This window comes from Trematomus bernacchii, unplaced genomic scaffold (assembly GCF_902827165.1).
Source record: "Trematomus bernacchii unplaced genomic scaffold, fTreBer1.1, whole genome shotgun sequence".
NCBI classification, from domain to species: domain Eukaryota; kingdom Metazoa; phylum Chordata; class Actinopteri; order Perciformes; family Nototheniidae; genus Trematomus; species Trematomus bernacchii.
Genome location: NW_022987840.1, coordinates 1335386 through 1351131, shown reverse-complemented (window position 1 = coordinate 1351131; position 15746 = coordinate 1335386). Strand labels below are relative to the sequence as shown.

The 15746-nt window shown below is 40.1% G+C and overlaps 1 protein-coding gene across 1 annotated transcript in view; it reads left to right on the top strand.

The window, feature by feature from the left end:
• The first annotated feature begins 6339 nt into the window (after positions 1-6339).
• myom3 (myomesin 3) overlaps positions 6340-15746 on the top strand; it is a 55407-nt gene continuing 46000 nt past the window's right edge. Inside the window, 3 exon segments of the mRNA XM_034112712.1 lie at positions 6340-6408; positions 6410-6447; positions 11241-11345. Of these exon segments, the coding sequence (XP_033968603.1) occupies positions 6340-6408; positions 6410-6447; positions 11241-11345 (212 nt within the window).

The window sequence follows — 15746 nt, the reverse complement described above, 5'->3', positions numbered from 1 at the left end:
CTAAAATGTTTTACCTGCACTTCAGAATTTTTTTTATACACCATTTGGTATATTTGTCCTTCTTTCTCAATACTAATTCCATAGCCAGGGCCAGAACCAAAAACATCTGACATTGACTGCTGCAAAACCAAATTAACCTCCAATTTGTAATGCTCATATTCAGGGTCATTCTGAGGAGGACTACAATGAACATTGCAGCAAAGCTATTAAGGTTTCTATTTGGACAGTTCAAATGCTTGGAAATATTGAATATTATCATTTAAATTGAGCTAACTTTCCCATTATTATTAGCAAAACTACAATTCAATAACAACGTTTTTCATGGCCATAGTGTGGGCAACAAGATTGCAAACGAGAAATTGAGGCGTGTGGCGCAGTGGACTAGTGCGTTGGTGTTGGGATCAGCGTCTAACAAGTAACATGTAATGTAATGTAATGTAATGCAATGTAATGAGAAGCAAATGTAAAAGACCTGTAGGTGGAGTGACACAGTTTGAACAACTGAGTATATCTTTGATTCATGGATGTTTGCCAGTCAAGTCGAGTTAATAATAGCTGACTCATAATGTTGCTTCAAAGGCTTTTACAATTTACAAAAAAGGCAGAATAAAAATAATGTCACCAACTAAAATAGGATTGGTCAACTGCGTCTACAACTGGTGGAGACAGCCATACCTATTTGAAAACAAATATGAGATGTGGGCAACTGTTCAGAGGGGGAATCATACCAAGGTCTATTAAGAGCTTAATTTAGCGTGATTTATCTGTTTGTCATACCATTGAAGTGATACTGCAGACAACTTGGCTCTTTGACGTCTGATGACAGGTATTGCAAAGTTTAGGAGCATCCTACAGAAAAACTTTATTGTACCTTTCCCCATTGACGTGGCATGATTGAATCAAACCCAGCAGCCCTCTTCCTTCCATCCCCATTGAAATTGATGAATTGAAGTCTGCATGTAATTGGATGCAATCACGTCTCCGCCTCCCTCTCCCCTCTTGCATTCTAATGAGCTCTTAATGGGTCTTTGATTAGAAAAAAAGGTACGAAAACAGCTGTCAAGGCTGTCCAGGAAATGATGGATCATCCAGGAGACTCTGGTGTCCATTAAGGTCTATTCTGGGCCAAATAACTGGTAGGTGAGAAGATGAGATGAAAGCTTCGTAATATTTAGTTTCCAATGAGACAATCCCCAGTGGAACAATGATCGCTTCTGTCTTGAAACTGACAGATGGCTGTACACTGAACACTGAGTCCAGTCTCAGCTTGCCGATATTATATAGGAAGTCAAACATTTATTACGCACATAAAGAATGCAACATGTCGGGAAAATATAAGACATGTACTACAGTAGGTTCCTAAAAAGGTACAACAAATCGAAATGTATTAAGAAAATGTATAATATTACACAAATGATTATCAAAACGAACAAAGAACATCCCTTCATACCCTGGCCTTTGGCTCATCTCATGCCATATTTACTGTAAACATGAGCGGCAAACTGAGAGAGAAAAAATGTACACTAGCCTTCCTTCTAGGGATTGTCTTTGCTATGAGAGTTCAGACTTTATACTACAACTTTTTGTAAATAGACACATTTCCCAGCAAAGACTGCATTATACTAATAGATGTCAGCAGTTGAAGGGAATACAAATCTAAATTACATTACGAGTAATACAATCAGCTCCATACAAAGTTGCTTTGCAGCCCTTTTGTGGTTGGTTTTTAAAATCCATAAATAAAATATTTGAGATGTGGGCTCTCCAACAAGCTTTATGTCAATCCCTTAGAGCTTTTCCACCATCCTCCACTTCCTTTTTGTAGTTTCCTTTAAAGTGACGTGAACAAGGCATCAAATACAACCAGCATAAGACAGTGTGTTCTCTCCACAGCGACCCATACATTAAGGATAAGATATCACTGGCATCTGTGAGCTGCAGATCAAATGCAAGAACATCCAACAGGGAATACATGTTTGCCACACATTCCCTCTGACTCTATGCTTTTATTTATAATTTATGCAACTCAAAGCACGGAGCATAAATTGTGAATAAGCATTAAAGATTAATAAAAACATGTTTAGTCTTTGTGTGTGCTGCAAATATTCCTTGTTGGCTTGCCATACATGTTTCACCTGGTACATACATTTAATTAAGGATTTTGTGCTTTACTGTAGGTGCTCTGGGAAAGTGCAACTAAAATAATTTGCTTAAGTGGTTTAAATAAATCCGGCCCATTTGCACTGGTTGAGTTTTTATAGGCATGGCAGTACTTCAGAGACTTCTCAGTGAAAGTGTTAAAATGTTCCATCGTCTCAGAGCTTTAATAAAACACAGCGGCGTCTCCACTTAACACAGAAACAGAAGACAACACTGACATGAGATGTTCCTGATGGGCCTGGAAGCCGAGGAGCCTTATAAAGGATAAGCAACTAATAAAAGGGTCGCCCTCAGCTGTTTTGTCCCTGTTGTTATTCTTAGTCTGACAGTCACTGGCGATGTATGAAGAGAAGAGAAGGCCTGGCAGCCGTAGCTTGTATTGTGTACTGATGTTTCAGAGGCAGGTGTAGCTTCTAAAAGCTTAAAAATAACTCTCCCATCCCTCCATACAATGCTATGTGAAGCCCCCCTCAGTCACACATATACAAACAAACCCATACAACCATGACAACATTATAATTGTGTGGGCTTCCTTCAAAGTATTAGTATTGTATAAGAATAAGATAGAAAAAAGCGTTATACATCATACAGCCAGAACAAAACAGGTGTTTATAATAACTCCACAAAGTTTTGTTTGCAGAGCAAGTTAAAGAAAACTTTCTAGAAGCACTGCGGATATCTTCAACTTCAGTTCTAGCAAACTCAGAGTGTGCTGTTTAAAGAGACAGATCAGTGGACAAGTTCCAGGAACTGTTCAAAGATCACAGTAAAAGGAGATGCAAGAAAGAAGAGAATACAAAAAGAAAGGGGGGCAATAGTGCAAGTTAAAGTTCAAGTCAAATCAAGAACAACAACAACTAAGAAAACAACCCTCAACGGTGCACCGAGAAACACCTTCAGCCCAGGCACTGTAATTAAGCTGCACAGTACACAATATGCTGTGTAAATATAGCCTTTTATATTATCCTGCCTGCATTTGTTGCTCAGCAATACACGCTAAGTAGACAGCTAGGGCGGATGGAAATGTCAGTTTGGTTAGAAAGTGACAAATCCAATTTTAACCCATTGATGGTATGAATTGAAAAGACTGAGGATAACCAAAGCAAGGTTTTAGTCTCAAAATCGACACAATCGCATGCCAATCCATGCAACAATTATTGACATATTTTATTCTGGACCAGAAGACCAGAGAATCTTCCCATAAATGAAGTTGAAAAGAATAAGAAGTAACATCTAAAATATGTGTATGCCAAAGAAAATGGCAGACAGATTTGAGCGATACAGGAAAGAAATGATAAGTGATAGAGCAGTGGAGATAAAGGCATAGAAGTAGATTGTTGTATATTATTATATAAGGATTTATAGATAGCTGGATACAGTGTTCGAGGCAGGATGCAGTTCATTTAAGTTGCTCGGTGGCGCATGAAGCCAACATCTTGTTCCTTCTTCTATGTTTCCATTTCTCTCTTTCCTTCTCCCTCTCTCTCCACAGCCCTCTCTCTCCTCTCTCCACCTGCTTGACATTTCCGAGCCTTTCATTTCGTATTCTTTGTACCCAGGTGGGATAGTGCTGCCAGAGACGAGATAAATATATATATTTCTTTAAGTGACATTTATTGAGCAGACATTCGTAGTTCCTCCACCAGTTGTTCTCCTGAGGCTGTTCCAGCTGTATCTTCCAGCTATTCAGGTCATTCTTTCCAGCCTCTCTTATTGTAAAGGGAGCTGTGGTGTCATCTCCAAACCGCTTGTCCTCGGAGCCGTCTGCAAATCGATCTGGGGGACGCTAATGATCTGTGTTTATGTGCCTGTGGTGGTTTTGTTAGGATTGACTGTGTTGTAAAGTCATGTGTGCAGGGGGGGGAGGGGGGTTGGGGGGTTGGGGGGTGTCATTGGTCTATATTTACCAATTTAAGAATGAGAGAGCTTTGTGTTGTCGGCATTCTTGGCACTGAAGGACACTTTGTGTTCAGGGTCACCCTCGCCGCTTCATCGGGAGAGGCATAGAGACAGGAGAGAGTGAGGTAGACAGACAGTACATCCTGAGAGGTGAGACGGCACGACTGAAGAGGATCTTCAAGGAGAGAGACAGACAGGCAGACAGAAAAGGAAGTGGGATATATCCGTCCTACAGATTTGCACCCAGAGGACTTCACCTGTTTCTTTAAAGAAAGCGTGAGTGGGATTTCCTTTTCTCAGCCTTCATCTAGATCTAGCACAAATGGCACTCAGATGTTTCTGCCTTTCATATGTTCAGACAGACTTCTGTTCTGACACATTAAAGTAATGCGCTATAAAATATAAAACCACAACGTTAAATGTGAGGATAATGCATCACTGTGCCTCCATCTGCATCATGCAGTTAATTATTCCCCTTTCTTTGTATTGTCAGAAGGCATTTTATTTCTGGTAGTTTCTTCTGAATGTTTGATTGTTTCTACCTGCTCTTCTTAATGGCCTCGTCTTTTGATGGCCGTAGTGGATGTAGCTTTTAATTACTCTCTAGGGGTGGCATATAAAGCTCCCATCATGTTCACACGGCGCCTTCCTCTTCAGAGTGTATAATAGTAAATCATTTTCCCCCTCTGTTGATACAGTTTTTTATATTATTATCAGAGACCTGGAAACTCAATTCCCTCCAGAGACTGAAAGCTGCACCATGTGTGGAAAAGAGCACTTTGCTTTTGCTCCCTCCGGGGGCCAGAGATCCAGGCCTACACATGGAGACTGATCAATTTTAATGTGCCAGAGGTCGACCTTCCATTAAAAGTGTTCAAACAAACATCTCTCCTTGCACTACAGTGAACCACAAGAATAAGCAACATGGGAATCAGCTGGCACATTAGCCTTTTAGCCTGTGAGCTAGCTCGCTTCTGTTTTTTTAGAGAAGTAATTGAGGGAAATGAGAAGAAATAGCACATTATGCTTGTTTATAGCAATAACACAGGTGCTAGTGGGAGTGGGTGAATGAAGCTATCATTCAGCAGCGACCTGATTCTGTTTGTTGGGCGTTCTGCGCTCACTTCCCCAGAGCCGCCGTGTGATTAATGACGGGCAGTGAGAGGGCAGCCGCATGGCGGACCTCAGCTGATGAATTATTAGTGGCTCAGCAGCCCGCAAAGGTTTGATTCATGTAACGTGGGAATAAAACGCGACTTTTATTCCACAAACCATACTCTACTCGTTTCAAAACGTTTACAGGATTTTTTGGTTTTTGAAAACAAAAACCTTCTGGTCATTAAACTTCTATGTTTACAATAAACCATATAAAAAGATGTGTTGTTTTTAAAGTTGAGATGATAAATCATTGAATTTCAAAAGACTTAAATTGTTTGCTATTTTCTACAGTCTCTTGTAATGCACAAGCCTTGAAAGACAAAAACAAGGCTTGTGCAGAAAGATTGGACTACATTTTCCATTAGTTTCTGACATTTTATCGGCCAAAACATAAATAAACAAATAAATCTAGGCAATAATCTGCAGAAGAAAATCAATAATGAAAATAACTATAGGTTGCTGCCCTTGTTATTTCCAAAGTTCAGTGTTTTCAACAATAGCTGCATATCTAAAGGCTGCCTCTGAGTATTGAATTTCAGATAATGTCCCTCTCCAAAGTGAATTAAAGACATTTGAAATCGAAACACACTTATGGTGGGTGTGTTTGATGCTCCAAATGAAAGTCAGGAGGGTGTTGACGTTTGATGAATGATTCTTTTGATGCAGGTTGTAATTGCAGCACATATTGATTCAGAAACATTATGTCATGAGCAACACCCTGCTATGTCGTTGGTTTGCTATTCCCCAGGAACTTCAAGAAATCATAAGACTGCCACCTTTTGATAAGGCCAAAATATTGGCTTGATAAATGGCAGTTTTTCACAACCCTTGGGTTTAATTATAATTTCTAATGGATGAAGCTGGAGACCTATTCACAATCCTGCACCACCACAACGTGAATACTCTTTACTCTATCACATACTGTAAATGTACTAGAAAAACATACCTATAATGTCATTTGAATACAAATCACAATATGTATGTCTCTAGCCAAGGCTGCAGTGTCTACAGTTTAAAGTGAACATTCATTTAGCTTGAGGTGGTTAATGTCCTCCCACACACACCTCTGCATCCTCACTCCTAGCCTCCCTTACCTCCACAGGTGCCATTTGGGGGGTTACTATGGAAACCAGGACGGTGATGCAGCGTGAGCGGGAGGAGCAGTCGTCCAAGATGTCTCAGAGCATGCAAACTGTCCTCCCAGATCCAGAAGAAGACCTTCACCTCCAGGTACAAACATGCCTGTCATGACTTCAGTAGTGGCAGAGGTTTTCAAATGATTTACTGAAGTGATACAACCAAAATACTCTTATATGTATTTTGTCTCTCTACTGTGATATCTTTACATGTTTTAATGTTCCAAAAGGTCTTTATTTGTTCACCCTCCGTCTGAAACCAGAGCCCAGTCTGCTCTGATTTAGCTAGCTGGTTCTGTTGTGATTGGTCAATGACTTGGAGATGTCACGGTGAGATGTTGGTATGGGCTTGTGGAGTTTCACCTGTAACGTTACAACAATGAAAAACATAATGTTTATCATGACTCATATTTAGCCCTTAACTCTGATGTAATTAAAACAAAACATTCTAGTGCAGCATCCTCCGTTCAGGAATATTTTAGAAATGAGTTTCTTGAAATGAGGACAAAGTTAGGAGAAATCACTTCACGCATATCGTGTAAAATCGCACTTATCGCTCTACAATTCATTGAAAAAAGCAGATTAATTTTGGAATCAAGTAAAGAAATCTCCCCTTCTAGGCAGATGTATTGATGTGAAAAACCACTGTGATGTAGGATTAATGGATTCATTGACATGTTGAGAAAGACATTATTTGCAAATGAACGTACATTTCAGAAATAGCTAAGAACATGTATCAGAAAAATAACTCCACGATTTAGGTTTCTTCCCTAAGAATTCCTAATACTTTTATAAATTATAAAGTAAGTACATTTTATTTGTGGTATGTTGCTCAAGGTTGTTCCTGATAGATCACAGCTAAGTTTTCTTTTGTTTTGTTGAAGGTTGAACAAAGCAGGCTATTTATTAAAGAGGAACATATGGCAGGCTGGTTATTCTGAGCCCAATGAGACATTGCATCCACTCAAGTATACCCTGTGGGCCACTGGCGCTAGCTGTTAGCACAACACATTCCCATAAACAGCATTCACAGACATAAACACAGTCTGTCTCTGGTTGGGGAGAAATGGACACTTCCTGATTGACTGCCTTGAGCAAACACTTCTAATGTTTATTGATATTTCTTTAAAGTTATGTGTCTCTCTGCAAAGGTTAATCTGGTATTACAGTCTACAACTTTTCTGCATGTTTTAGGAGTGAAGATACACATACTACTATAGCGTGGAGCAGGCCACTCAAATAAACAACTTTTCGTACAGTTGCAGTTGCAGTTCAGTGACTTTGTTTATAGTGGTGTTATTGTAACATGGATATCAGCTCAAGTTACACATTGGAGTCATTCCAGTCAACCCGTGAGTTGAGAGACAAATATGAACAGCAGCGAGTTGAACTGCAATAATGCAAACATTTTGGAAACACAATAAAACAATGAGGTGGCAGAATAATAAAACAAAACAGGCAGCAGCTCACATTTAATGTCAGAGTAATAAATGAACTGCCTTTGTCCTGGAGGGACTTCCGAGATGTGAGGATCAAAGTGACTTCCTGACCTTCGAAAGAGCAGTTGACAAAACTTTCCCCTTTAATTTGAAACAACTGCAGACTAGTCAAAGTCAAGGTCAAAGTCAACTGTATTGTCAATCTCAAAATATGTTTGTACACACAGAAAGATCGAAATACTGTTTCCCACAGTCCTGAGGTATAAAATAACACATTAAAATACAAGAACACTCAATAATTACAAAAAAACTGTGATGTACCTAGTGCAGAAATGTCCATAGCAGTGTAAAAGTGACTGGTGCTGGATTTGTTTGTGTCTGTGTGTGTGTGGGGGGGGGGTGTTAAAGTCCCGTTCCAGTGGGGGCAGGGTGGAGAGGTGAGATAGAGACTAGACTAGACGTTAAGGTGCTCAAAAAAATTGGAAATTCTCATTTCTATGACAATTGGTCTGCTTATGAGGATTATGTGGTATTATTGAAAGCTCCAGGACAGATACTAAATGAACCTTGGGATTAGTTGTGTATTTTAAGCAATACCACAGCCAATTCAATTATACAATGACAATATCTGTGTCCCTTTTTACCTCAGCATACACTAACTCACATATAGTACACCTTGTTAGCTTGCACTGTGGAAGAAGACATGAAAAGACCATTAAAATAAAACCTCTCACAGCAGGCCCATCGGTGCTCCAGGATGATTCCAACTTAATCTAATATGAATCACTTCTGGACCTGCCCTCCTGCCCTAAGAGTCTCAAGTCAAATATATTTTCAAAGGGCCCCCTGCTGCAGTGAGTTATTATATTTGGCTAACCTGCGGATCTGCCGTCTTTACTGGAGAACAAAGGGTATTAGACCAATTTCTCTCATTAGGGATGAGGAGAATAGGCAATAATTCCCCATCAGACTTAGTTTTAGCTTCGAGAGAAAGCGAAAAGAAGGGATTCAATGTATACTCAGAACATCCATCATCAGGAGGGTAACATTTGGGGACGGACACATTTATCGACAGAAGAAAAGAATCCTGTTGTTTATCAAGAAAAACAGTTTTGCCAGGAGTTTGTTCTTTGTACAATCCGTAAAGGACTGTTATTAGCAGAAGCTGTGCATGTATACAACAACAAGGGCAGAGTATCCAGTTCCTCTCAGATGTTTTCCTCTTCTTTTCTTTCTAGTAATACCAAGTTAATATATTGAGGAAGCCTGTTGTTTATAGCACATAAAAGCACAACTTCCACTGTCCTTCTCACAGCAGCAGTATCACTGTTCATGTGTGTATGTTCCTGTTTAAAAGCATGCCATTTGTGTTTGTGTCCCAGTGTGTGTGTGTGTGTCTGTGGGCTGTACTTGTACGACGCTGCCCAGCTGTAGGCTCTGTTGTTTATTATTCAACGCCAAGAGCCACTCAATAACATTAAAGGGAACCTGCATTTAAAAAAAGGGAAAAATAAGAAGGAAAAAGCAGAAGTTGTCCTCTGCATAGCGTGAAATGGGGAAATATCCCTAGCTTACAAACAAAATAAAACGAGAAGTCATTTAAATTTGCATTGCCATTTGCAGGATGGCTTGTTGAAAGTAATGCCTGAGGCTAGAGGCTGGCAGCAACGGTGGTTGGGGGTTGTGTACACACCTGGGTAAATATACAGTTCTGGCACATAGTCTTTGAAACTTACTTTTAACTGTACATGTACTTTGCTTCAACGTGAGGCCATAGCATGCTAGTTAGCAAGTTAACATATCCTCTCACCGTGTAATTAATCTTTAAAAGAGCAACCGTCATTCGAGGATTAAGGCAGAGCAGAAGTGAATGCCTCTCTTGTTACAAAAATGCCTTTCATGGCCTCAAGTGACCTTGTCGCCAACAACAATTGCCCCTCTCCTGCACATAGATGAAGTCAGCTCAGACTGATTGTTGGCGCTTTAAATTGAGAGCTCATGCTGCAGTGTGGGGTCACGCAAGTGTGCCTACGGTAGAGTGTGTGCATATTATGTGATTGTCTGCACGACTATGATGAAGAGACTAATTTAGACGTTGTAAAGAAAGAGACAGCAGCTGTCAGTGCTTTTGATTTAGAATCACTCTCCTGCATGTGTCCAGTGACGGCTCTATGTCTGGTTCATCATGTCTAAGTGCATCAACTGGAACACACCCAGCTCTACCACCAGTTGACACGGACACATTGTGGATTAAAACTGAACATTGCATGCTATAATGCCGCACTAATTAAAATTGCCATCGTACCATGAACGACCTACTGGGTCACGTCCAAAACCCCTTTGGCTCATAAACAGCACATTGTCATCATCATTTATCTGCGTGGGCACATCAGCAGGCCCTGTTCCCCCTGATTATATAAGCTCTCTGTAGACAATAGCATGTGTGTTTGTATACCAGAGAGTAAAAGGGGAACACTGACAGAGGAGAAGCAGCTGATGATGGTCCAAACATTTATTGCACTTGAGAGAATACAGGTCACCACTACCCTGCAGTATTTTATCTGCTGCTTTGCTTGGGTAAATACAAACATGTAAGAGTGTTAAAAACATTGCACCATGCATTCCTGATGGAAAACAATCTGAAAAGACAACACGGAGAGTTATGATCAGCAGACGTTTGACACTAAAACTGTAGCCCGCACTGCCATTGTAACTGATGTCTTCTTAAATCTTATCTGTGTCGAGAAAAGATGGTTGAAATTACAATACATTCACATCTGAATCTGTAAATTCTGTTGTAATGTTTGAGAAAACGTTGTTTATACTGAGCAGTAACAAATCTGCTACGCCTCACCATGAACCACGCTGGCTGGCTTTCCCCTGAGCCGCGAAGATTGACACAAGGGCGACAAACAATATTGACATCGCACTTTAAAGTGGGGTCTGTCTTTTATGGATTCTCACTTCTTTGCAGTTTACGTTGTTCTGTTTGATTTTGGTCTGTCAATGTTTACCTTGCTAGTACTTCAAAACAAGAAGAGAGGATACACAATATCCATTAAAGCTGTTTTTCAGTCTGGAGATAAGATAGCAGTTGCTCATTTTAAACTGAATCCCTGGAGTGCTTGAATAAATGATAGCTTGTGTATATAATGTTTGCCTACATTAACCGGAGCTCTGTGTGATGTACAGCCACCTCTGCTGCTCACACTGAGAATAGGAGAATCGCTGCTGCTTTCTAGTGGCAGAGGAGGATAACAGGCTGATGATGAATTTGAGATTGGATAATAAACCAAGACAAAATGAATAGGCATGCTAATGTGAACACTCAGCAGAAACAATAACTGTGAAGGATGACAAGGGAGAATATCAATTTTTTAATCTTTCACCTGTGTAATTTGATGATATGCAAGATGTTGAATCCGGCTTTGTTTTATTTTCATAACAGTGATGAGGACGCCTCTTACTCTGATTTCTATCCCATCATCCCCGCTGACCTGATGTCCGTCAAGGAGCTCCTGGACATGGACAACCTCCCCCGCCATAGGACATGGTGAGAAATATGATCCAGCAGAATATATTGGCTCATGTTTTTCCTCGTTTAAGACTTGCTCTGATGATATGGAGCAAAGCCTCTACTGTGGTGAATGTAATTACATACATCACAATATTAATATAGAGTTTGATGGAATAGATATTCTGGAAAATCAATTAAGAAATTGTTCATGGGTGAAATAATCAGCCATGAGTCTCTTGAGTATCTCAGTGTTGCATTCATCTTAAAAATGTTGCAATACAACTTGGCCTTATACACCATGAGTAGTTAATCTAATGTGTCTGTGTCCCTTTGAAATGATTTCTGATAATCCATAAGCATTAAAACTGCTTTTCCGTTTCCAGATGTCAAAGCTAGAGATAGGTTCACTCTGATGCTAAATTACATGCGCGAAGCCCCCACCTTTTCTCTTCACAACGTGTGTGTGTGGGGGACTCCCCCTTCGATTATATTGGCTCTAACGGTCAGAAAGAGGTGTCAACCATCAAAATCGAGCAAGGGAAGCCAGAGATATGGAAAATCCACCCAAATGACCCCAGAAGTGGTTTCTTTTTGCTAAATCTCTCTAAAAAGGTCAAATGTCACTTGTTTTGCATCAATCTTGATACAGGGTACTTATTATACGTTGTACTTTGGATTCCTAAAGCTTTTAGTCTACTAACCCATCATCAAAGGGTAGTTTTCACTATAAGTAAAAAATAATTGTTGGACGGACACTATAATTTACAGTTTTTTACTATGTAAAATCTGAATTTTCTTTAAAATAAAAAACATCGATATTGATTCTGACTTTTCTACATCCAACTCACAGGTTTATCATTACTTTGAGAAAAAAGATTATTCATTTAACCCTTTTAGAAGGGAAGATATGGTCATTTGTTCTGGGAATGTCATTTTCGAGCCTGAGACCTGAAAAACAGGCTCAGGGCTTAACAGGTTAAAGGGACAGACCAACATATTTTATGTATATTTTGTCTCACAGTATCAGCCATCTTTAACAAAAGTAATAGTTTAGTACTTAATAAATACGACTGGGATGCTTTTTTTTTAAACGTCTAATAGCCAAATCAATGCATGAGGCAAATTACGGCAGCTGCAGATTGATTGAAAGTAAATAATAATTGTAAGTTGCAGCTACATCTAATGGCCACCATCTGCGTCTCTCATTCTGGGCACATTATTTTTATTCCTCATTTTAGTTTGTAATCTGTTGTGGGCGCACAATGGGAGACAACTGCGGATGAGTCTCATTTTGTTATGCTGAACATAAAGGACTTTAAGCATGGCTCCACTTTTCTCAAGAGGACTTCCTTCCCGGATGATGTGTAATATAATTCTGCCTCTCCATCAGTAGTCAACACCACATCCTCTCTCTCCACTTTACTTGAGAAAGTGGAGTGGGTCAGATTTCACTGGTGCTTTGCCCTGCAAGCCATTGACAGCACATGCGTTCCTTTGCCTTCAGAGAGTCTTGATAAACAGTTGAAATCAGAAGCATTTCTTCACTCATCCCCGCCTGTGAAAGGCCAGCTGGGGACGTCTCCTATCATTCGCTGTCTCACGGGTGTCTTGAAGCCAATACGCCATAACTATTGAGTCCTACTGAAGGAGCTTTTGTATTTTCTTTAATGGAAAGAGCCACACATCCGATTAGATAAAAGATTATTATGCATGAACAAATAGAATATATTTGGTTTTTTTTGTGTTGGCCACAGAATGAAAAGGTTTGAAGACATTATTGACTGTAGTTTTCCTTTTTTTTTACATTAAACAGACCAATTGTATAAAAAATGTATCAAGAAAGTAGTTCACTAATGACATATATGTAAGATGCAGCCCCAGGATTAAATTGCTAAAACAGTCAACTCGATTGAACTCTCAAAATAATAATAAATAGTATAACATTGGAAATATAAATCAGATGTTTTTACCCACAGAGGTATCAGCTGAAAAATGAACCAACCCAATCTGCATGTGGCTCGTAGCTGGACTTCATTTGCTGCCAACTACAGAAAGTCTTTAACTTATTAGTGAACCAGATTCTGAGAGGATTTAGTTGACAACTCGTATTAGCCATCTTTAATTTTTTAGGGTTTCTTATGATCATGTTGTGAGGACAGGATTACCGCTCAGTTGTCATGGGGGGGGATTTCATATATCTAAAAATAAGTCCCAGAAAAGTGAGGTTTAGGTCACTGAGAACAGGAAATGAGGGGATTTGTGCCTCCTGTGACACGATTTGATTTACCAAAATCCTTTTTCTAGGAGCACCTTGTCCTGTCTGGGTCACGTAGTCTATCCGTGTTGGGACTCAGCAGCACCTTGACATTTAGGGGCTTAATGGTCGCCTCTTTCCCGTTCTCTAATCCGTTCGGAAATAGATTAAACTCTCAAAAGAGATTTGACATCTCTGATGTAGACTGTGTCATCTACGCTAAAAAAAAATAGATATATTTTTCCTTTAAGCCTTAAAATGATGCTTTGGCTGGCAAGAGTAAATAGAGGGCCAGACAGAGGTCACAATGTATTAAAGGAGAAGAAGTTGCCAAGGAGGGAGAAGTCAGGAAGTTATTGAGGGAGCAATCCTCTTGAAAGACAAAAACACATCTGACAGTGATGAGCCTCAGCTGTGGCGAAGTGGACTTGCCAATTCTGCATCTTATTAGGTGCCATCTTCCATGCCAACACCACAACCCTCCATCTCATCATTCCACTTGTGTCACCTTCAGATTTGTCCACCATCTACCTCTTTAACTATAGCAAGGACGATTACCTCTGAAGTGCAATTTCTCCATCTATTCTTCACAAATCTTATCCCACTCGGAGACAAACATTGTGTGGATGGATATTTTAGACCGGAGGCTGGAGATGTAGTAATGCTCGACATGATTGACTCCTCCCAGGATAAGAGCGGAAAGACGGAAGGAAGAAGCTCTCGTGGATTGGCACGCTGGAAAGGCCTGAGTGTTGGAAGATGGTGGAGCAGGACATTTGTTTTGATTTGTGTGGAAATGAATGCGCTAGATCTTTCTGTGTTAGGAAGTGGGGCTCCAATCACACATTACTATACGACTCACATAATGGTTTCTCTTCCATCATCTCCTTGAGGTAAGGGGGTAACATGTAAATTAAGCAGCTGACTCATGCGTGCCTATTTTGTCTTGGCAGGAGATTTTTTGCTGTTGTTCGCACCAATACGCAATATTAAAATTTCCATTTGGAGCAATAATTAAACCCTCTCATACCCACTGACTTGATGTGTTCCAGCAGTTCATTCCCCCAAGGCTTAAAATCTCTGAGCTCACAGAGATTAAAAATACTGACAGGCACACACTTTACTAAATGAGCCCGTGGCAGAAAAAGTCAAAATCATGTTTCTGAGCCCCCGAGAGTATGAGAGTGTGTGGGCTAGCACTTGTCTGCATATGCATCTAAGCATGCATGCACATATTAATTTGCATATTTATTCATGCCCTTTGTGCACCGTTGAATTACTGCAAGCATTTGTAGGGCCATTCATGCTCTAGTGGCCCTCGAAGCTCAGAGTGTGTGAATATTTAAGATTCTCTCTCTGTTTGTTGTGGCAATGTGTGTGTGAAGTACATGTTCAAATAATTAAGCCCTGGGGAATGTCAACCAAAAGATGCTTTGGGATACGCACCCCTCAGGCAAAGAGAGAGCAAGGAGTATTAAAATGCTGCATTTAAAAAAGGCAGACCAAATTCATTATTGTGTGTTGGAAAGCGTATACACATCATGCATGTGGATAAACTGTTGCGTGTACACCAGAGAATGTGCGATGCCATATACATATGGATATATATTCACAGCTACAGACATGTGTATATATTAAAGACTACCAGAGGGCCTTCTGCTTTTGTTTGACAGCCTTCTCATTCAGCTCAGAGCACAGCTTCAACAGCAGTAGAGCTGTGTAGCCTAACAATCCCAATATAACTAAGACGTAAATCAAAATCACGCCTTGAACCACAGTCCAGAGTTATGACAAATGCCCTACTTAATATGCCACCTTGCTATCAATGCAAAGGATGACTACCATAGTTTCTACTGCGTGAATAGACTATCATCATGTCACCAACTTGATGAAAGAGAATGTCAAGGATGTGACACATGTGGCGACACAGCAGAAATGTTAACTGTCCACACCTGAGGGAATCCTGGAGAGGCACACATCACTTTTAGAGTACCAGCCACACGCCTCTTCACAGTGATGTGAATCAGCAGTGGCAGCAGGGCTTCATATTCCACTCTAACTTTCCAACTTTGAGACGTGTGTGAGGATGGTGCTCATATGAAATGACACGTAGGCTTAAATGGAGCAGCAAACAACCCCTCTCCTCATCACTGAGCCTTCTAATACAGACTGCCAAGTATCAT